Source organism: Petaurus breviceps, unplaced genomic scaffold (assembly GCF_028583685.1).
Source record: "Petaurus breviceps papuanus isolate PSGF00001 unplaced genomic scaffold, PetGlider_PUasm1.0 90842, whole genome shotgun sequence".
In the NCBI taxonomy this organism is placed as follows: Eukaryota; Metazoa; Chordata; class Mammalia; order Diprotodontia; family Petauridae; genus Petaurus; species Petaurus breviceps.
Genome location: NW_027187358.1, coordinates 974,564 through 996,638, shown reverse-complemented (window position 1 = coordinate 996,638; position 22,075 = coordinate 974,564). Strand labels below are relative to the sequence as shown.

Below are 22,075 nucleotides of genomic sequence, written 5' to 3'. Positions count from 1 at the left end.
TGTAATAGCTCTTCTTAGAAAAAATCAGTAAGCATTTATTAAGTATCTACTATATGTCAGACACTATGGTAAGTGCTAAGGATATGAAAACAAAATTAAACTGTCCCTGATTCAAGGAGCTCACAAAATTAGATTAAATGAATGAATAAATTGAATACAAGGAAATGAGTGGGGAGAAACTTGAGTGTCTATGGGAATCAAGAAAGACTTCATGCAAGAGATAGCATCTGAGCTGAGCTTTGAAGGGAATAAGATTCTAAGAAATAGATATAAAAAAGAAAGGCATTCAACCATGGGGGATGGCCTGTGCAAAATCACAGAGATGAGACATTGGCCATTGTGTAAGAGGATCTGTAAGTAGGTCAGTTTGATGGGTCTGAGAAATGAATGAAAAATATATGACTGTAAAGGAAGGTTGGGGCCAAATTGTAAATAGCTTTCAATGCCAAGCAAAGGACTTTGATTCTAGAGGTAAGGGTAAAACACCAAAGCCTGGGGTGAAGTGGAAAATAACACATGCATGTGTGCATCTCTCTGTGTGAAATTTAGTTTACTAACTCCACTGAGAAGTTTCAGAACCAAATAAGTGTAATCCACCCTGCTGATTTTCTGCTGATCCTTTTGTTAGGCCAACCTGTCTTCAGGAAAGTCCATGCTAGAGAGCATCCAATTCCCTCTACTGTAATCAACATTGCAGGTACTCGTTTCATCATGGTTGCCTCAAAAACCACAATTGAATTAACTCAGAGCTAAAAGCTTTCAAGTGTACTTTATGCACAGCCATCCGTTTATATATGTTGGCCGCTGTTGATTGTTGATTTTTAAAACTACATCAGTGAGAAACATCAGATGACTTCCCTGGAGCTATGGGGAGAGGGCAGAGTTGTATGCAGTGAATAGAGTATGTGAAATTCAATATAACTATAACTATTTATGCACGTGGATATGTATATTTATTGTTCTTGTGCAGTCTTTTCAATTGTGTCCAGCTCTTTATGACCCCTTTTGGGCAGAGATATTGGGTGGTTTGCCAATTCCTTAAAGATGAGGAAACCAAGGCGAACAGGTTAAGTGACTTACCTAGAGACACATAACTAATTAAGGGTCTGAAGTTGGATTTGACCTCAGGTCTTCCTGACTCCAGACCCAGTGCTCTATCCACCGAGCCATCTAGCTATGCGCACACGCACACACATACAATATGTATATATACACACATATATGTATATGTACACATATATACAAACATACATACATATACACATGCATATATACACACATTATATATAGATATAAATAATTACCTTGTCAGAGAAGTATAGAAGGCATTATTCAATCTCCATAAAATTACTAAAGAAATTGTTCCCAACTAATTCTACCTCCTATATTCCTTGATTTTCTCTCAAATCACAAATTTATCTCTCAAATATTTCTTCACAAAAGAAAAAAATAATCTCAAGTAGCAGAGGGATTCTTTAAAATTCCTTTTTTTTTTTGGAAGGGGGGAAGGCAGGGCAATTTGGTTTAACTGACTTGCCCAATGTCACATGGCTAGTAAGTGTTAGGTGTCTGAGGCTAGATTTGGACTCAGATCCTCCTGACTCCAGGGTCAGTGCTCTATTCACTGTGCCACCTAGCTGCCCCAAAAATTCTTAAAAAAAAAAAAAAGCTGAGGCCTATTATCCTCAACTTTCTCACACCTAGTAATGATAAAATAGCAGAGCTAAAAGAAACCCAAGAGGACAGTATTCCTAACCTTTCATTTTATCAAGTCAAATTCAAGTCTTGCCTTGAAACTTATTTAATCTGCCTACCTTAATGTTTTCATTAAAATGAGGGTGATAATAACTTGTATTATCTGTGATTGGTTAATTACTCAAAAGGAAAAGGGGAGCTATTTATACCTAATTGTTTTGTACATACTCCCATTAATATTTGCTTTCAAAACATATGCTAATTTTTTATTTGAACCTCAAATGATATTGCTTGACTAAGGACCAACTATTTATCAATTTAAATCCAAATGCTCAAAAAAAAATTAACAAATAAAAGTTAGGTTTAAAACTATATGCTGTATGTAGTATTGAATAATCCCTGTAGTTTTAGAGCCCAAAGCATACCATCTTGATGCTGCAAGAAAAATAAAATGAAACTTAGACACAGGTGAATTATTGGTTTGGGTTTTAGGGCCTGGGGTGAATAAAATCTGCAAGTAAACAAAAGTTGCAGGAGAATAAGCTGAATCCATTAACCCATTCCTAAGTAAAGGTTTCATATGTAATACAAATGGCTCAAATGCACACAAAAATATTAGTAGAAGCAAATTCTCACATCTAAAGATTTATACCATGAAGAATGTCGAGTCTATCACCTATTTTTTTCAACAATGTGCATTTATCATGCACCTAATATGTGTCAGGTACTATGACTGGTACCAGCAATGCAGGGGACCCCAAAGAAGGACAGAAAGTGTCCCTGCTCTCAAGGAGCTCATGTCATCATAGCTATATTCTACCAGCAGCAGAAGCTTAGGTTTTTCTGACCATTTTTTCCCAGCTGTTGCAATATATTTGCATATATGACTGACTGTCTCCATAACCTTTGTGACACTCTTGTCAACTGATAAATTCTCTTTGGTGGAATGATGGAAAGAGCTCACATTTTGGACAGAAGAGCTAGCTTTGAATGCCCTTCTGACATTTATTATCTGTGTGGCTGTTATTTCCCTGGATCTTAATAAGGAGCTTAGACTGGATGATCCCCAAGGTTTCACCCATCTCTAAATTTCTGTTCTTTTAATGATCATATTTAGTAAAAAAAAAAAAAACTATGCACAAAAAAACAGGTTTGCCAAGGTCACATGGTAATTTAAATTATACAATCAACTGATCAACAGATACTGAGTGTCAATACTGTGCATGGGCTTGAACTCCATATAATCACCAAATGTACATTCATAAAGCCCCTACTGTGTGCCAGTGCATACTGGTGATATAAAAAACAAAAAAAACCAGTCCTTTTCAATGAGTTTTCATTTTACTGGAGGAAAGAATATGTGCATAGATATAGAAGATAGAATAGATATAAATAGATATAGAATACTATATATTATATTAGATATGGAATATAAGTAGATACAGAATAATAAAATAGTAATCAGAGATAAGGGGAGATACTAGCAGCTGGGGGGGGTCATGTAGGAAGTGGCATTTAACATAAGATTTAAAGGAAACAATGAATTATATGAGGCAGGGCATTCTAGGCAGGAAGTCCAGCTTTGAAAGGGTGAAGAAATGAGAAATAGAATGTCATCTTTTTCCTGAAGGTCAATGTTATTTGATGGTAAAGTGTGTGAAGAGGACTAATGTATAACAAAGCTAGAAAAGTAGGTTTGAGCCAGTTTTTGAAGAGCTTTAAATGGCTACCAAAGAACATTTCTGTGATCCTAGAGGTAATGACTCACTGCAATTTATGGAGCAGAGATGTGACACAGTTAGATCTGGGCTTTAGGATATGTGGTGTGGAGCTGGGTCAGACAGAAAAAAAAAAAACTTTAGGCAAGAAGACCAATTTGGAGTCTGTTACAATAGTCCAGATCATAATTGATGAGGGATTGAAATAGACTAGCAATAATCGAAGTAGAATCCAGGGGATTAGCAACTAATTAGATATATGGGGTAAGGGAGAGAGAGGATTAGAAGCTGGTTTCAAGATTGTAAAACTGGGTGACTAGTAGGATAATGTGGTCTTCAACAAAAATGGAGAAATTTGGAAGAGCTGTAGGTTTTGGGGGGAAAGATAATGGGTTCTGTTTTGGACATACTTAATTTACAGAATATTCCACTTGAGATGTCCAAAAAGCAGTTGATGTTGCAGGATTAGTAGTCATGGGAGAGATGTGTCGTGGATATATACCTGTAAGCATTATCTGCATGAAGACAATGAAACCAATGGAAGCAGATGAAGTCACTAGGAGGGGGAGAGAGATAGAGACAGACAGACAGACAGAGACAGACAGACAGAAACAGACAGAGACAGAGAGAGAGACAGAGAGAGGGAACGAGAGAGAAGGGAAAAGGAGAGAAGAGGAGAGGAGAGGAGAGGAGAGGAGAGGAGAGGAGAGAGAGTACCTAGGACAGAGCCTTGATAATACCCCTATATTCAAACACATGCCATGGATGAAGATACAGCAAAAGAGATGGAGAAGAAACAGTCAGAGAGGTAGAGAACCAATCAAATTCATCCAGAAGCATTATTTTAGTGCCCATTTTGTATCTAAGAGAGCAATATAACAGAAACCCATAGGGAGAGAATATCTAGGAGAAAGTGGTAGCCAGCTGTGTCAGATGCTACAGAGAGTTCAAGATGGATTAGAATTGAGAAAAGGCCATTGGTTTTGGAGACTAAGAATTTTTTGGTAACTTAAAAAAAAACAGTTTCAGTTGAGAAAGGAGGTTACAAAACAGATTGTAAAGAATTGAGAAGAGAACAAAAGGAGAAGGGGAAGCAAAGGATTTAGACAGCTTTTTAAAAGTATGAGACAGACTTGTCTTGCCCTTAAGAAACACTGTCCAGATGAGAGTAAGACATGCATGAAGAAATATGGGGCAACTAGGTAACATGGTGGATAGAGCTCAGGACCTGGAGTCAGGAAGATCTGAGTTCAAATTTAGACCCAAACACTTACTAGCTATGTGACCCTGGGCAAGTCACTTAACTGTGTTTGCCTCAGTTTCCTCATCTGTAGAAATAAACTGGATAAAGAAATGGAAAAACCCTCCAATATCTTTCCCAAGAAAAACCCAATGAGGTCACAAAAAGCTGGACACAACTGAGAAATGACTGAAAAAGAAAGGTAACCAAACAAAGCAGTGTTATGTTGGGGAAATATCCAATAAGACTGGAAAAATAAGAATTAAAGGAGAAGAGAAGCGCATTTTCAGCAGGTTTGGGCAAGAGAGGCTCCATGGAAGAAATGGAAATTGGATGTTGAAGGTAAAAAATAGAAGGCAGCTGGGCTAAGGAAAGACAGGGAATCAAAACAAAAGTGTAAAGTATGGCTAGCAGAATAGTGCAACCAGGAATAGAAATAAGTTGTTTCTCTTCTGGCATGGTACAAAAATCCATTAAACAATGTTTTTTTCTAATATCATTTACCAGAGTAGATAGCACTATATTCAGTGCAAATAATAAAATTATAGAAGACTTTCTATGATAGGGCCCAAATTAAGCACCCTCCTGTAATGGCCCCACCTTTCAAATCAGAATCCCAATGATATTCCTTCTTCCTCCCAGGAAAGGAACCAAGGAGCAGTACAGACAGTGATGGGGAGAAAGGTACTCTGAGCTGAGGTTCAGAATACATGGATTTGAATCCTGTTCTGCTGTTTACTAACTATGGAACTTTAGACAAGTCATTTAACTTCTCTAGCCTCAGATTACTCAGCTATAAAGTGAGGGGGTTAGCTAGATGACTTCTGAGATCCCTTCCAGATTTAATTCTAAGAGCTCCACATTTTTCCAGTTTTTAGCAAGCATAATTCATTAAATTGCCATAAAGAATCACACTCTAATGTGGGATTAAATATGTAATTATTGCCATAGGTACACAGAACAAAAATAATGGGAATTGAAAATCTCTGTCTACATCACCACTTTAATATTTCCCTTTACTAAGATGTACATGAACCTTCTTTAAACATCCCTTTTCTGGGTTCCCAGTTCCCATAAAACCCCTGTCTCTCCTCCTTTCCTTCCATTAAAGTTCAGTAACAGAAGGCCCTTGGTCATTTATCTTTTAGCTGCAGTTTAATTTCTTTGGAGCTCTTATCCTGAGTGATTTAAAGACTTGTTTAAAAATCCTTTCAGCAAGGCATGACTATATATTCTTCATAAGACTCATTTACATGCTTATTTTTTGCTTTCACTTCCCATTTTGTTTTGTCACTTGATATACTTTTTTTTTTTTCCAAAACGGTGAACATGTTTTTTATCCCATCTGCTTCTTGGAATCATTGTCAGCCTTGTACCTGAAGCTTGTTTTCATCTGGAAGTGACTGGCCTAGGTTTATGTCCTAGGTATTCCATTTGGGAACAAAGAGTTAAAACTCAGTGAAATGCACCTCCAAGTGAAACTGGAGACCTCTTATGGAAAGGAGTATTGAGAGAATGCTGAATGTTTTACCTAAATAGAAATGGAAAAAGATACTCATCATGTATAACCCTAGGGAAGGAGCTCTTTCCTTTCAAAAATATCCCCTCTTAGGCTCCCACTGACAGGCAGTTTGACTGGAGCAAGTGAGACAAACACAAACCATGATTTCTCTGAGTTTCACATGCTGCCTAACATAGCCCAAGAATACGTGCAGTTTCCACCTTCATTCACAGGAAGTGGGTATACTTACTTCCCTTTTTTTGACCTGGGGGATGAGGGGCTCAGGACTCATTTTGTTTTACCTTTAGATGACTTTTGTAGCTTTGATTTCAGTCCACTAATCTTCATCCCAAAGTCAACTGTACTCAGATATTTTTCCGCATTAATCTCATCATGATACATACTAAATGGATGGCTTCTGTAAATCATCTTTCTCAGATGGATTGATTGTTTTATTCCTAGATAACACCATCTTCCCTCTTAATAATTGCAGGTTAAGTGTTTAAAGCTTTTCTTAACAGCCCACAAAGCTCTGAAAAATACCAGGTGATTAGGTGATTTCTCCAGCAGAAATATGGGAGGGGTATGGATGGGATGGGATGGGATAGAGTGGAATGGGATGGGATGGACTGGGATAGGATGGGATGAAAAGGAATAGGAGAGGGTGGAAAAGGATAGCATGGAAATATTTGGTGCTCAAAACTCCCATGACTACCTAGAACCTTGAAGCAGAGAGCGTATTTTGTCCTGCACCATTTCTCTAGTTCTATGGTATTTTCATTTTTGTTGTCCACAAGAGGTCATGGAGTCACTTTCAACTAATGTTAATATAAGGTCATATCCTGATATAAATCTGGAATTAACATCCACAGTGAGATCAAGATTTTAAAACTCTCCACAAGTAGCCTTGACCATATTTAGTGAATAAGGAAATAAAGATGCTCATACTTCAGTGAAGTCATTTCTTAGTCCTTTAGAGTAGGGCTTCTTAAATGTTTTCCACTTATAACCCACAGTTTAAGAAGTGCTGCTTTAAAGCAGTCTTTGTCCAAGAGGGATCTGGGGATCTGGGTGGAGTCTTCTCCCTTGCAAAGGAAACCTTCTAGGCCTCATACTTTCATGCAAGTGACCTCTTTAGCTGGAAACATGGCAATTGAGGTTTTATCCCTCATAGAGTTCATTTTCCCAGAAGCCAGGGTTCCAGAGTAAAAGTCACCATGTTCCTCAGCATTTTCCTATTTCCCTCTTGCAGAAGAATGTGATGACAAACAACCCCTGACCAGCAAAGAGGAAGAGGAACGGCGCATTGCAGAGATGGGGCGCCCAATCCTTGGAGAACATACCAAATTGGAAGTCATCATTGAAGAGTCCTATGAGTTCAAGGTATACTCCCTATCACAGTCACTTCAAAGCCAGATTCTCCCACAAACTTCTGGGCTTCTTGGAAGCCTGCTGGCCAAGATCATTGGCCATGTTGCCCAAATTGTAAGCAACAGCAGTGTAAATAGTAAAATAAAACCTTGGGTACTTGTTGCCTTGTGAGTTCAAGATGGGCTTGCAACGAATATTGGGGATATGGTGTTAATGGTAAGGGGTTAAAGCAAGACTAAATCCAAGCCTGTGATTTGAAAAGCAAAGCTAGTTCATCAAACATTCTAAAGACTCTAAGGTGAATTTATATAATGGAATTTTCAAGGGAAGATTCAAATACCGAGGTAAAGATAGAATCTAAAAGATTATGCTCTGTATACAGGGTTAAAATGAAAAAATGTGTCAGAGAAAAGTAGACATATCATTAAAGATGAGAGGACCATTTTACTTTTATCTTGTTCATCTGTTAGCTTTGGCTATCTCTGCCATGATATTGCTTTCATTTATACTTTCCTCCTTTTTAAGGCGATTTAAGGAACTAAGCAATATCAGTGAAATGGCGACGTGGTTCTTAAAACAACCATATTTAGACTCAAGTGTTCAAAAGAAAGTATTTATGGAGCATGCTGTTATGTATAAGGCATGGTATTTCTTGCTGTTAGATAGTAAGAAAAAATAAATAAATTTTATATTAATTGCCATCTGGAAACCTACAAGAGCAAACCTTTCCCATGATGTATATAGGGGAAATAAGTCAAATATCATCCTACTTTAAAAAGTTAGAATATATCAAGTAAATAGGAAATATATAAAATTCTATGGGAGATCAGAAGAGCAAGAGATTACTTCTGGATAAAAGAATAAGAGAAGAATCATGGGTAATTGGGGTACATGATATGGATAGGATAGAAAGAATTTTAATAGAATGCAGAGTTTTGCTAGAGACAGGCAAAGCCATAAGCAAAGGCATAGAGGTAAGCAAGGACAGGATAAATTCAGGGAATGATGGGTGGCCTATTTTGGCCACAGCTTGGCTTCCATGAAGGGGAGCCATGCCATATAAGGCTGGAAAGTTATGTTAGAGCCAGATTATGAAAGGTCTTAAATGTCAAGCTAAGATGTAAACAATGGAGAGCCCTTGAAGGCTTTTGAGAAAGAATGATCTAAGCAGAGTATTTGGACAGCAGTTCGGACAATAAATTAAAATAGAAAAACTAGAAAAAGGAATAGATGTTAAATAAATTTTTATTCTGTCCCAGAGAGGTGATGAGAAGAATCTGAGTTATGTACAGTTCTCTCCAGAAATAATGCTTTCAGGTAACAAGTCTCTTAATCACCTTACTCAAATCTTCCAGAGTCTTACCAGAAAAGCAAATCTGTACAATACTGTGGCCTATCTGCTGTCTTCTTCTGTACCCTAAGGCAGGGCACAGATCCATTAACACTCCCCTTGCTTAAGTGAGCTATCCTAATCACCAGGGAGCTGATACTCCCTTCTAACAGTGTCCAAATCTATGGTGGGAGAGACTTGGCAATAATCACCAATTTACCTCCATATGTCCCTCTCCCACGTGGCCATGGGATATATATGCCAATTGAATCCCAGGAATAGCCCTGAGTATCATAAAGTTCCTGGATATAAATATGCAAACTAAGCTCTAATAATAACTGCCCTGGATTGCATACATTTTTTAAAAGTTTCCTTTCTCTCAAGACTCTTCTCTTTGAACAATACTTATAACAAGGGGACCCAAAGTTCAATTATCAGAGCTTTTTTTTACACACTAGTAGTGCTCTGCTAAACAAACTGCTTTCCATTTTAGCTTCAGCCTATAATAGATCAAGGGCTCTTAACCATCTTTGTAACATAGACCCCTTTTGGCAGTCTGATGAAGTCTGTAGCCCCTTCCCAGAAAAATGTTTTTAAACGTACGAAATAAAATATGTAAGATTCCAAAGGATACCAATTGATTGAAATACAGTTATTATTTATATATGTATATACATTATACATATGTACACATATATTGTTATGTTATGCAATATTATGTTATGTTATATTGTCATATCACATCATGTCACCTCACATTAAGTCATGTTATGTCACATCATATCATGTTTTGTTATTTATATCATATCATATATTTTTCAAAGTTAGAGAATCTGGGTTAAAAACCCCATAACTGAAAACTTTGGCCAGACCACTCTGATATGTCTGTTGGGTCTGGTAAGCAAAAGGTTCACTTCTATAACATAGTAGATAGAGATTTGGCCTGATAGTAGTCCAAAGGCCATAGTTACTTGTGGAGAGATGGATTAATCCAAGACAGAATAGACTGATGCTTATCCCTTGATCTTGTGATTGCCAGTAGTGAAAGCTCTTATTGTTACTGTTAATAATATTAACTAAGGGCTAGAGAATCAATTCACAGACTAACCAATTCTCTATTCAATTTTGTCAAGCTAGTTTTAACAAGCTTTTTTATGCAATGTGTTTTCTACAGATAGGTAATAACAATAACTTACGCTTTTAATACTATTAAATACAACAAACCTTTATTAGGTGCCTACTACATGCAAAGTATAGTACTAAGATTTGGGGGACACAAAAAATAGTGAAAAACAGGGTATGTTCTCAGGAAGCTTGCATTCTGCTGGGAGTGATACGCTATATAAAAAAAGATAAAGAAACACAAGAAAATTTAATGACAGAGAGGACTAACAATGAGAGTATCAGAAAAAACTTCTTGTAGGAGAGCATGCCTGAGCTAAGCCTTTAAGGAAGCTAAGAATTTTTAAGAAGCAGCTGAGGAAAAGGCTGCATTGCAGGCTTAAGGGAAAGTCTATGTAAAGACACAGATGCAGAGGAAGTCCCAAATTCAAGAGACTGTTTCAAGTTACAGAATAAATCACATTTCCCCGCTTGCCCATCACCATTAGGACATTGGCTCTCAGTCAAGGATTTTGCCCTTTTACATGAGGCAATAACAAAACACCACTATGCTCTCTGGGTTCCCCTTATTTTGTAACATCTTACCCCTCCCCAGATAGCTCATACATAGTCGACCACAACATTAAAAATTGTACATTTTTGAACTAAGTCCAAGTTGTATGTGTGTTTGTGCTTCTTTGCCATGAGTGGGCTTTGGAGGACATGCTGACAGTAAGTTTGGTGGCTGGGTAGACTAGTTGATGTAGTTGAGCCAGGAAAGGCTGCCCTGCTGTGCTAGGAATGCCTGCCCTCTCACCATAGTCTATGTGATTGAAGGCCTTGTATGTAGATCACCCGCTTTCTTAGCTGAAGATTGCTTGGCTACTGCAATTGACAAAACTGACCTTTTGAAAACCAGAGTGTTAATTGTACAGAACCAAGTGTTTGACACATGTCTAAAAAATCAAGGGGCATAAAGCCTATTAGTGGTAAAAAAAAATAGATGAAAATAAAATAAAAGATCAATTTCAAAAAAGCAGAGAAGTGTTTTTGGAAGAAATATAAAGAGGATGGTTCGACAACAATAAAATTAACAAAATGGCTGGTAAAAGAAAGCTCCATTTGCTGTAGATTACACAGTAACCTTGATGCTCTCCTAAGGAACTTCATTACAGAATAAAAAAAATTCTTTGGATTTATCATTTTCAACTAACTCTGGTCTCTTATAAGATGCATATTACTGAGCAGAACATACTATCCCATGAGTTGCAGGAAGCAGAGGGGTGATGGAACAATAGACAAAACAAAATTCACAAAGCACCCCCAATGCCATTCAGTGTAAATAGATGAGGTGTTTCGATGTCTATTATGACAATCACTGAGACCATTCTTAATATGTATCCATCTGTCGTTAGGCAGTGGAGTATATTCATACTGGGTTTTCATTTGTGTGCATTTTGAACCAGGGGCCACGGTTGTATACAGAATCACAATGGCAATTGAAGTCAACACTCTTGTTCTGAGCCTGACATCTGCTCTGTCTTCCATAACTCTAGAGTTTTAAACCTGCATGGTCTTATATTTCCTGAGGTCTTAACCAGCCCCAGCTATAATTATCTCATTCTTTTCAACCTCTCTAGAGTACTGTGGACAAACTTATTAAGAAGACGAACCTAGCTCTTGTGGTTGGGACTAACAGCTGGAGAGAACAGTTCATTGAAGCTATCACTGTCAGTGCTGGTGAGTGCCCACCTCTGCATGTAATCAAATTAGGATGACCCACCCCTGATCTCAGTCTCAGTACACTGGCCAAGCTGCCCACAGCATGCCACCCAGAAGACTTCTCTATAGGGAAGCCAATGGGATCTAAAGGGTATATAGCATGTGTTTCCTTTTAGTGACCACATTGAGAGTGTCTGCCTATGTGAAGCAAATATTTTCAGATGTCCGCTATAATATTTTTCTCTTCTTTCAGTATTCCCTTTTTTTGGATAAATGTTAAAGTTAAGAACCTGATATGAAGAAGATCAGTATGTTATGATAGAAAAAGCAATGGATAAAGGAATTTCAGTTTTGGTCCCAGGAGCTCTGTCATTAACTAATTTTGCAACTTTGGACATGCCATTTAATTTATCTGGGGCTTAATTTCTTTATATACAAAGTAAGGGAGAATGTACAGAACCAAGTGTTGGAATAAAGTCAAAAAAATTAAGGTGTGTGAGGCTCCTTTGATCTACAGCTAGGTCTCATTAGCTCTAAATTTCCATGGTCTTCACCTGTGCTTTGAAAAAAGCCAATCATTGCTTTATATGAAAAAATGCCCCCACCAAAGGCATAAGATGACAATGGAAATTTCAAAAGGACAGTGAGGATGACAAGGAAGTGGCACTAAGACTTTACACTGGTAACTACCCATACTGTGCTATTCTCTACCAAATCCTTGTTTGTCTTGGCAAAGAGAGAGATTTTCTGCTAGCAAGGTAAAGCATAGAATCTGGAGGGGAAAAAAAGTTACCTAGATATAATACTTGCTACCTATTGATGAGATTCAGTCAACAAGCATTTTTAAGTATTTACTATATGCCTGGCACTGTGCTAAGCTCTGGGGAAAGAAAAAAAAAGTATCTGCCCTCAAGGTGCTTATATTCTAATGGGAGAAAAAACATACAAACAACAATATAAATACAAGATATGTGTGTGGGCATGTGTGGGTGTACATCTGATGCAGAAAGGGGCCTACGGAATTTGCCTTCCCTGCTGAAAATAACCCAAACAGGTATTATGTGCTCAATAATGCATTCTAAAACAGTCCTGTACATTCCTTAAATGTATCAATATAGAAAGTCACTCATGCACAAACTATTGCTTATTACAAAACTCTCTCTCAAAAACAAAAACGAAAAACACCTAAATGCTATGAGAAAAGAGAATGGAGGAGATTTTTGTCAGCTTATTATTAGTGCTATTCATAATGCTTTTCATTTCTTTGGCTTCCTCCATTTAAGTATGCCATGAGATTTTATGAACATTAAATGGTAGCAACCATTCAAAGGAAATGCATTAGGAAACCTCAACAACTCTTTGCTCTGAAGCAAGGGAATTGAAAAAGATAGCTCAGGGTTTTCCTTTATATACTATATTACTATATATACTATATATATATATTTATATACTATATTATCATTCTATATAACGTCTGACTCCACCCTCACTCCCAACAAAGAAGCATGACTTCTTCTCTTTTTCATAAAGAAACAGACAGAAATGACTTGTTTAAGAAGTCACAGAGGGAATCTGTGACAAATCTACTAGCCTAGAACATGTCACAGGATTGCTTTCATCAATAAATCTAAATATCTCATGAATTCATGATACAGAGTTTTTTTGTTTGATTGTTTGTTTTTGCCTTTTGGAGGGCAATTGGGGTTAAGTAACTTGCCCAAGGTTACACAGCTAGTATTTTTGTGTGGGTGTTAAGTGTCTCAGGCTGGAACCGAACTCTGGTCCTCCCAATTCCAGGGCCAGGGCTTTACTCACTGCGCCACCTAGCCACCCCAATGATATAGAGTTTAAATACCAAGTAGACTTTATATCTTTATCAATTGTCCCACAAACTGTAGTATCATAGGTTGGAGCTGAAAGGGAACTTAGGGATCATTTAGTCTAACCTTTTCATTTTATAGTGGGGGAAACTGAGGCTAACTTCAGAATTGAAATTACTTGGTCAAGGTCATACATGGAAGGTATAAATTAATAAACCAAAAATCTGTCTTCTGACTCCAAATCCAATATTCTTTATGCCAGATTTATTTTAACTAAGGGTGTGTGTGTGTGTGTGTGTGTGTGTGCGTGTGTGTGTGTATGTGTGTGTGATCCTGAGTGCTTTCCTTTACCCCATTAACCCCAACTCATAGATTACACAGCCTCCAAGGTCCCTGGCAATTCTGATCTATGATGACCATAAATAATCCTGTGCTATTATGAATGATGACTAAGATGAGATATTTATTTAGTATTTAACTCTACATTATGGATTCAGAATATAATCAGGTCCATTTATAAATATATCTGTAAGCTATTTTCTAATATCAGACTTATCACACTCATACTATGATTACCTAAATGAAGCATTCCTTTGTTGACTCATATGTGCCAAGAGAACAGTGCCCTGCACTAATAAAATCATAGGTCTGTGTATGTGTGAATATGTATGAAGATATAATTTCAAATTTATATAAATGTATATAATACAATAATAAACAAATATGTATATATAATATATGCCTTTTATTAACATGTTCCAAAAGACATCTACAGAAGCACATACCTATGCATATGTACCCACACATAGGAATATGTTAAGCTGTATATATGTGTATATCCATTCATATTTGTGTGCATGTGTACATATTTATAGTGATTATATATATACAGATACATTCCCACATATATATATATATATATATGCAGTATATTTGTATGTGAGATTTTCCATTTAAAAATTCCTTACACTCATGCAGATCAGCTGCTAATCCGTTAGAGTTTTAGTTACCTGAGACCCTGAATGTTGAGGGACTTGACAAGGGTTTTGTTGTTCAGTTTTTCAATTGTTTCTGACCCTCCATGACCCCATTTTGCATTTTCTTGGCAAAGATATTGGAGTTGTTTGCCATTTCCTTCTCTAGCGGATTGAGGCAGAGTGGTTAAGTGATTTGCCCAGGATCACATAGCTCGTGAGTGTCTGAGGCTGCATTTGAACTCTGGTCTTCCTGACTCCAGGTCCAGCACTTTATGGTTAGGCAGCCATTATCAGATGCAGGGCTTGAACCTACTTCTTCCTATGTCCTTCTATCTATTATACCATACTGACCCTCTTACCAGCCTATCAGTCTGTATACTTAGTGAACTGACCTCATTCTAGTAACAAGAAACTATTAACCCAGCTTCAATTGTGTATGACCTTGAATCTGTTGTTGTGATTAGTTCACACAGAGCAATCAACAATCTCTCTTGATCTTTGGCCATCATCTGCGATACTTCGTGAGCTACAGAATGCATTTTATGAGATAGCTGACTGAAGAAAGGGGTGTAGTAGAAGGGATAGACATTAGTAATTGATCAGAACCTGATGTTAGCAAGACCAAGAACATATGACCAATTCCAATAAATGAAATTTGTGGCATGGTCCAAGAGAGTAGCCTACTCCTTAGGTAAGAAAACTTTTTTTTTTATTTTTACCATGGTTAATTTATTGTGTGATAATGACTGATTGATAGTCCTCTCTTTAACCACTTTACCACCTATAATGCCTATGCAAAGGTCTTTAAAGAGGATGTCATTAAGTGAATATGATGTTATCTTATGAATCAATGCATATTCAACAAACCTGGAGGAAACAGGATTATAGGGAAGGGAGTATGGGTTTAGAAACAAAGGACTTTTTTCACCTTGGGAAAGTATGTCTGAACCTCAGTATTCTCTTCTATAATATAAAGGAGTGGATTAGATTAACTCTCAGGTCTCTTCAAGCTCTGTAGCAATAATCCAATGAATTCCCTTACTCAACAAACATTTAGTAATCATCTGTGTATGTAAGCAATCCATCATGTGGGACTTGAGTGCCATACAAAAAGTAAAGTTGGAATAGGTCTTAAAGTTAGAAAGATCTGTGTTCAAGTCCTGTCTCTAGCATATCCTGTCAATGTAGTGACCCTGGGCAAGTAACTTAACTTCTGAGTGCCTCCAGACAACCATTGAAGAACATGAGCTACAGAGAAGGTGGTGATCTGCTTTGAAGTAGGGAGTTTGCTCACAAGGAGTTCACTGCACCAAGGAAATCACAATTCTGAAACTATCCTCCCAAAAAGCATAATAAATTATAATTGTTCATATCCTTACATATATGTGTATATATAATGTATATATGCATATACATTTATACACATGCATCTATATATTATATATGCGTATACATTTATACACAGTACATCAAGATTTACAAAGCCCTGAGATTTTGCAAATTATTTTCCTCACAATATCCCTATGATGTATCTAATACAAATATCATTATACAACTTTGACAGATAAGACAGTGGCATAGTGGATAGATTGCTGGGTCTAGATTCAGGAAGACCTGAGTTCAAATCCAGCTTCAGACACATTACTATGACCCTGGTCAAACAGAGGGTGAGAATAACTTAACCTCTGTTTACCTCAGTTTCCTCATTTGTAAAATGGGGATAAAAACATCACCTACCACTTAGGGTTGTTGTGAGGATCAAATGAGGTAATAGTTGTAAAGCTGGCACATAATAAGCACTATATGAATATTAATGATTATTAATAATTATTATCATCATCATGCATGGTCATGTAACTAATAAATGTCAGAGACTAGAGTCTCACACAAGGCTTCCTTGGGTCCAAATCTTCCTTCATTCCACCATCCTGGTCCACAAGTGAAAATGGACATTTTCCAGCAAAATGAAATAAACTGTTATGTCCCATAATTTTGATTCTTTAGATGTAACCATAACAACCAAATTGCTACAAATCATTCAGATGAAATTTGTATGTTGTGAGCATTTCTGTGATCATTACCTTGTGGGTGGGCACCATACTGGCCCCCTAAGGTTGTGAGTGGGAGAACTGGTCTGTGACTTTATAGATGTTATTTTCTCCTGAATGTTCAAGTGACTCCTTGGAGGTAGGCTTGAGTCCAAAAAAATACACAATAATTTTTTCAGGCTTCTGGTACATTTGAAGTAATATACTATTTGAGGTCTGTAAAATTTCAGGAAAGCAAACTTATTTTGTAGACGCTTAATTTCATGAAAAAGCAATTCCCAAATTCAATATTGGTATGTGTGATGAAATTTAAATGGCTATAAAAATGGGAATGTTCTTATGGTGGTTTAACAGACAATGAAATTCATATAATTTACTGGAAAACAAAATCTTACTGAGAGTCATGGATTTAAGGTTTCATAGTTGATTTTCAGGCTAAGGGCTTGGTTTACTTTAAAATATTACAGGGCAAGGGCGGCTGGGTGGTGCAGTGAATAGAGCACCAGCCTTGGAGTCAGGAGGACCTGAGTTCAAACATGGCCTCAGACACTTAACACAAAAACTAGCTATGTGACCTTGGGCAAGTCACTTAACCCCAATTGCCCTCCAAAAAAAAAGGCAAAAAAAATATTAAAGTGCAGTTATGGTTTTTCACTTCCAATTTCTGGCAGTTTAGTAGCTTAGGCAGAGAGCTAAGAACATAGATCTGCCCAGGAAACACTGAACAATAATAATAGATGTACTCAGGAGCACGTATTATGAGAGTAGTACCCCACTAGGCTCTGGCTAACCTGGATTCTATTCCTGGTTCTATGGCTCCCTAGCTGAGTGGTCTCAACTATGAAATAAAGGTAATGTATTAATTAAATGGGCTGAAGTCCTTTTCTATTTCTATTATTCTATGTTTCTTTGGCTCTTCTGACTTTTTTCCACCTATTGCATCTACTATGGTTTCAGTTTAATCAAAGTACTTTACTCACACCTCTGTGAACACAGGCATAGCAAATATTATTATCCCCATAGTGCAGAGGAGCAGATCAAGACTTAAATAACATTAATAGCTATATTTATGTAACCCTTTAGAGTTTAAAAAATAGCTTTTCATGCATTCGTTCATTTGATCCTCCCGACAAGCCTGAGAGGTATGTAATGTGAATGTTATTTTCCTGTGACACTTAGAAGGATACTAGAATTGTATTTGTTCCTATAGAGCAATGAGGCTATCAATCAAACATTCACATCACTTGGCATGGTCACCACTCAACCCCAGAAGCAGCTCTGGGGTAACTCTGACCCTCTGAAAGCTTGCTACCTCTTGCCCTTTAAAGTCCATCCCTTCCTGAGTGGAAATGTTTCTTTCCCATTGGTCTAGGGATTATTAAGCATTACCTAATCAAATTAGGACTTGAAGTTGCATCCTACTAGGTAAATAATGTTTCCTAATTTATTTACTTTTTCTTCAAAAACATATTGCAATAAGCCTTTTGTGCCAGGGTTCTTAATCATTTTTGTGTCAGATTCCTTCGGCAGTCTGGTGAAGCCTATGGATTCCTTATTCAGAATCATGTTTTGTTGTTATTGGTTTTTTAATGAATTAAACAAAATATATAGGATAATAAAGGAAAACAATTATATCAAAATTCAGTTATCAAAATATTCTGAAAAAAACGAATGTTGTTTTGGGGCAGCTAGATGGAACAGTGAATAGAGTACCAGCCCTGGAGTCAGGAGGATCTGAGTTCAAATGTGACCTCAGACACTTGTCACTTAACTAGCTGACTAGATGTGTGACCTTAGGCAAGTCACTTAACTCCAATTGCTCTAACTTCCTCCCTCCAAAAAGCAAAAGAAATACACACACACACACACACACACACACACACACATATATATTCTGAAAGTAAGATCACGGACCCCAGATTAAGGACTACTTAACAGAATTAAATACAAATGAATAAAAGCAGAAGCATCTGTTCATATGTAATAGACATGGAGATGTACCATAGCATTATGGTAAAAGAGCTGATTCATAGTCAAGAAGATTTGGGTTCAAGTCCTGCCTTTGACACAGACTAATTGTGTGATCCTGGGCTTGTCACTAGACTTCTCAGTTCACCTAGACAATTCTCTAAGACTCTAAATTGTAGAACTGGTTCCAGTCTACATTGGGAAAGAGTTTCCTCCATGGAAGTACTTATACCAATGAAATCACAGTCCAAACATAAACACAGATTATACCTTCCATTTCATCTCTGATCCACCTAAGGCCAAAGGCTAAAATCCTGGCAGGGCTGAAATTCATCATTTTCTTATCTCCCAACCCAGAAATAAGAGTTTTATCAGCAGTTCAGTTCTCAATTGGCCCCAGTAGATATCTGAGCAAAAGGATTTTTTTTTCACTTACGCAGCCAATAGCATCCATAGTTATATGCCCTGTCCATTGCTGTAAAGATGGTAATGAAGTTAATACTACACACTGTGCCTTCTCTCCTTGGCTCAGCTGAATATAACCTGCTCACACCACTCACATAGGATCAGAAATTATTTACTTAACTTTAGTCTGTCCCCGCAAGCCCTCAGATGTAGTGAGTAACAGGTTCCAGGCTGTGCCCAGATAGCAGTGGCCTGACATTCTGCAATCAACAGCCTATGGTGGGCAGGGACATCATGTCCCTTCTGCCTTTCAACTTCAAGACTCTTCATCATTCCTAGTTCAAGAGCATGGCATCATGTCCCCAGCCTATCTCACTTCTCATCCCCTGTTCCTTCCTCCTTTGTCAGTGGCACAGCCCTAGGTATGCCCACTCCTATTGTGGTATGAGGACAGGAAACGGTATTGAAAGACTAAGGAGAAAACTAAAGTCTTATAGATATTGTAACAGAGGAAACTATGTCTTATATAAATTGTAATTTCACCATGAAGGCACTACTAGTAGGTGGTATCACTGGGTCTTCAACCTAGCTATTCCATGTTGTTGATTTGAGATTAACAGCAAAGCATTCGTCACCACCCACTTTTCCTATATTTCAGAGATCAGTCTTTGGAACTCCAAACTTTATGGTAACATTGATATGTAGATTATTATACTTCAGCGTACAAAGAGTTAAGGGCTATATTTCACTCTAAACAATGGTGGTAGGGAGGAGAGAAAGCAAGGATTCAACCACATATCCCAAAGGATCTCTTTTCACATCATAATATTAATACCAGGAGGAGTAAAGTACATGAGTTAAGTGACTAGCAGAAACTTTTCAGGCAAACCTCATTCTACAGCGTGCCTTGAAAGTATGTCAGAAAGTCCAAGTGACGTTGGCATTCATTATCTCTCCAGTTTGAGTTTCTCTCCTGCCCCAACTACTGGCAAGTATTTGTAATGCCAGGTAGAAAGGAATGGCTTCAGGAGAAATTGCTTGCAGGAAAGGGCCCTTCCAATTTTAAAATTCTATGATTCCTTGAGAGTGTAAAACAAGTAAGAAAGGAATAGACAGTCAGTATTCCTCTGGCAAAGGAGTATTTCTTTATGATGCTCTCAGGCCAGGTATATATAGAGTCATGGAATTTGGGGTAAAGCTATTGCTTATTTTAAAGGCCATATTACCCAATTTCAGTATAATTCTTCAGATTTTATGCACCCTTCAAAGTGTCTGAAAACACAAAATTGATCTTTTTATCCTCATCATGACTATATTTTTCTTTCTCATGGCTTCCAATGTTTTTTAAACCTTGCTGAAGAAAGACGTAGAATGCTGGTAAAGCTAGGCCAAAAGAGAATCTGTCTTGTCTCACTGCATTGAAGATTTAGCTCAGATAGGTGACAGCTCAGGATGATAGTAGCCCAAGGTACTCTTGTTTATCCCCTTGGGATGCCTTTCAATTAAGCACAAAGTACCCAGGATGTTTTCCTGACCTGCCTGGAGATGGCACAGGGCATCATCGCCTCTGAAGAATGAGGCTGAATGTTGAGATGTGGGAACTTTTCTCTTGTGTGAATCAAACCTAAGTCTTCTGTACTTTTTCCATATTCTGAGAAAGCCAGTGCCAGCAAATCCATTCAAGAATTAAAGGGGAGGTTCAGAAAACTTAGAGCAGGAGGGGACCTTTGTAATCATTTGGCCCAACTCTATCATTTTACAGATCTCTAAAGAAATGAAGAGACTTGCTCAAGTCATATAGGTAAGAATAACTGAGTCAGGATGTTGGTCTTCTGTAAGTTTGCTTTGGCCTCCTCCATATTTGATGCACTTATCTACTGGCATCTTTAAATTCATAGTGAAAGCTTGAAAAGGATCTAGTGACTCCAGATTCCCTCTTAAAATCCTGTGTCGGCTTGGAGAGTATGGAAATGGCAATGCCTCTAATATTAGAAGTTTGTTGTTTAGTCATTTTTCAGTCATTATCTGACTTTTTGTGACCCCATTTGGGATTTTCTAGGCAAAGATGCAAGAGTGGTTTGCCATTTCCTTCTCCAGCTCATTTTACAGATGAGGAAAATGAGGCAAATAGGATTAAGTGACTTGCCTAGGATCTCCCAGCTACTAGTGTCTGAGGATGTATTTGAACTCAGGTATTCCTGTCTCCAGACCTCACTCTTTCTACTGAGTCACTTAACTTCCCTAGTATTAGAAGACCTGGTTTCAAATCCCTCTTCTGATGCTTACTACATGTTCCAGAATGTTTTGTGCCAGATTATGGAAATAGACCTATGTCAAAATCGTTGCTTAAGAAATAACGACAAACATTATCCTCAACACAATTTCGTGAAATGTTGCATAGGGATTTTTTTTGTCCCATTTCACTGGTGAGGAAAAAAAGGCCAAGTAAGATAAAGTAAATAGCACATGATAGTCTGTGTCATCTGATTCCATATCTAATGCTATTTTCACTACTGGAATAGTCTAGACATGACATGAGTCGGACCCACATCATAATGGTGGCAGGGTCAAAGGAGAGAAGGAAGTGAATACGAGATGTGTTACAAAGTTAGAATTGACAAGACTTGGCAAATGATTAGATTTGGGAGAAAAGAATGGTCTTCTCATCTATATTCATCATCATTTCCTTGTTGGTTTCACTTAGTTCTTCTGGACTAGATTTCTCAACCTCAAACTTCTCAGTGAGAATGGTGGGAAATGGGGAAGAGAGAACAAGATTGACCAGCCTTACCTGCTATGCCCTGCAATGACCCTTTTGAAATTCATTTGCTTTAGATATTGCTGACTCACTAACTCTTATAAAGTGAATTACTGGAACATTAAAAAGCCCTCACCACACTCTTCTATAACACTAAAGACAAAGTGATGATGTTCGGACAGCTTGAACTTCTCAAAGCACTGCTCTCATTTTCCTTCAGTTTCTATGACACAATAGGCCCCCTTTACAACCTTCTCTTTTCATTAGCTTCATTCCCCCCCCACCAATTCAGGGACAGAGAAAAATTAAGTAATTTGAAAAGAATCACAGCATGTTAGAATACAAGTAGGACAAGCTCTCCTTCCACTTTCTTTTTTCCTCCTGAGTGAAGTCATTTAGCAGTTCATTGACTGTTAAAAGT

At 37.5% G+C, this 22,075-nt stretch overlaps 1 protein-coding gene across 3 annotated transcripts in view; it reads left to right on the top strand.

The window, feature by feature from the left end:
- Positions 1-22,075, top strand: part of SLC8A1 (solute carrier family 8 member A1) — a 429,157-nt gene that overhangs the window by 357,103 nt on the left and 49,979 nt on the right. For 2 of the 3 annotated variants that reach the window (XM_069071576.1, XM_069071578.1), the window contains 3 exons: positions 629-697; positions 7,407-7,537; positions 11,597-11,696. In XM_069071576.1, the coding sequence (XP_068927677.1) occupies positions 629-697; positions 7,407-7,537; positions 11,597-11,696 (300 nt within the window). The remainder of the gene's footprint in view (positions 1-628; positions 698-7,406; positions 7,538-11,596; positions 11,697-22,075) is intronic. The other variant, XM_069071577.1, reaches the window with a different exon arrangement.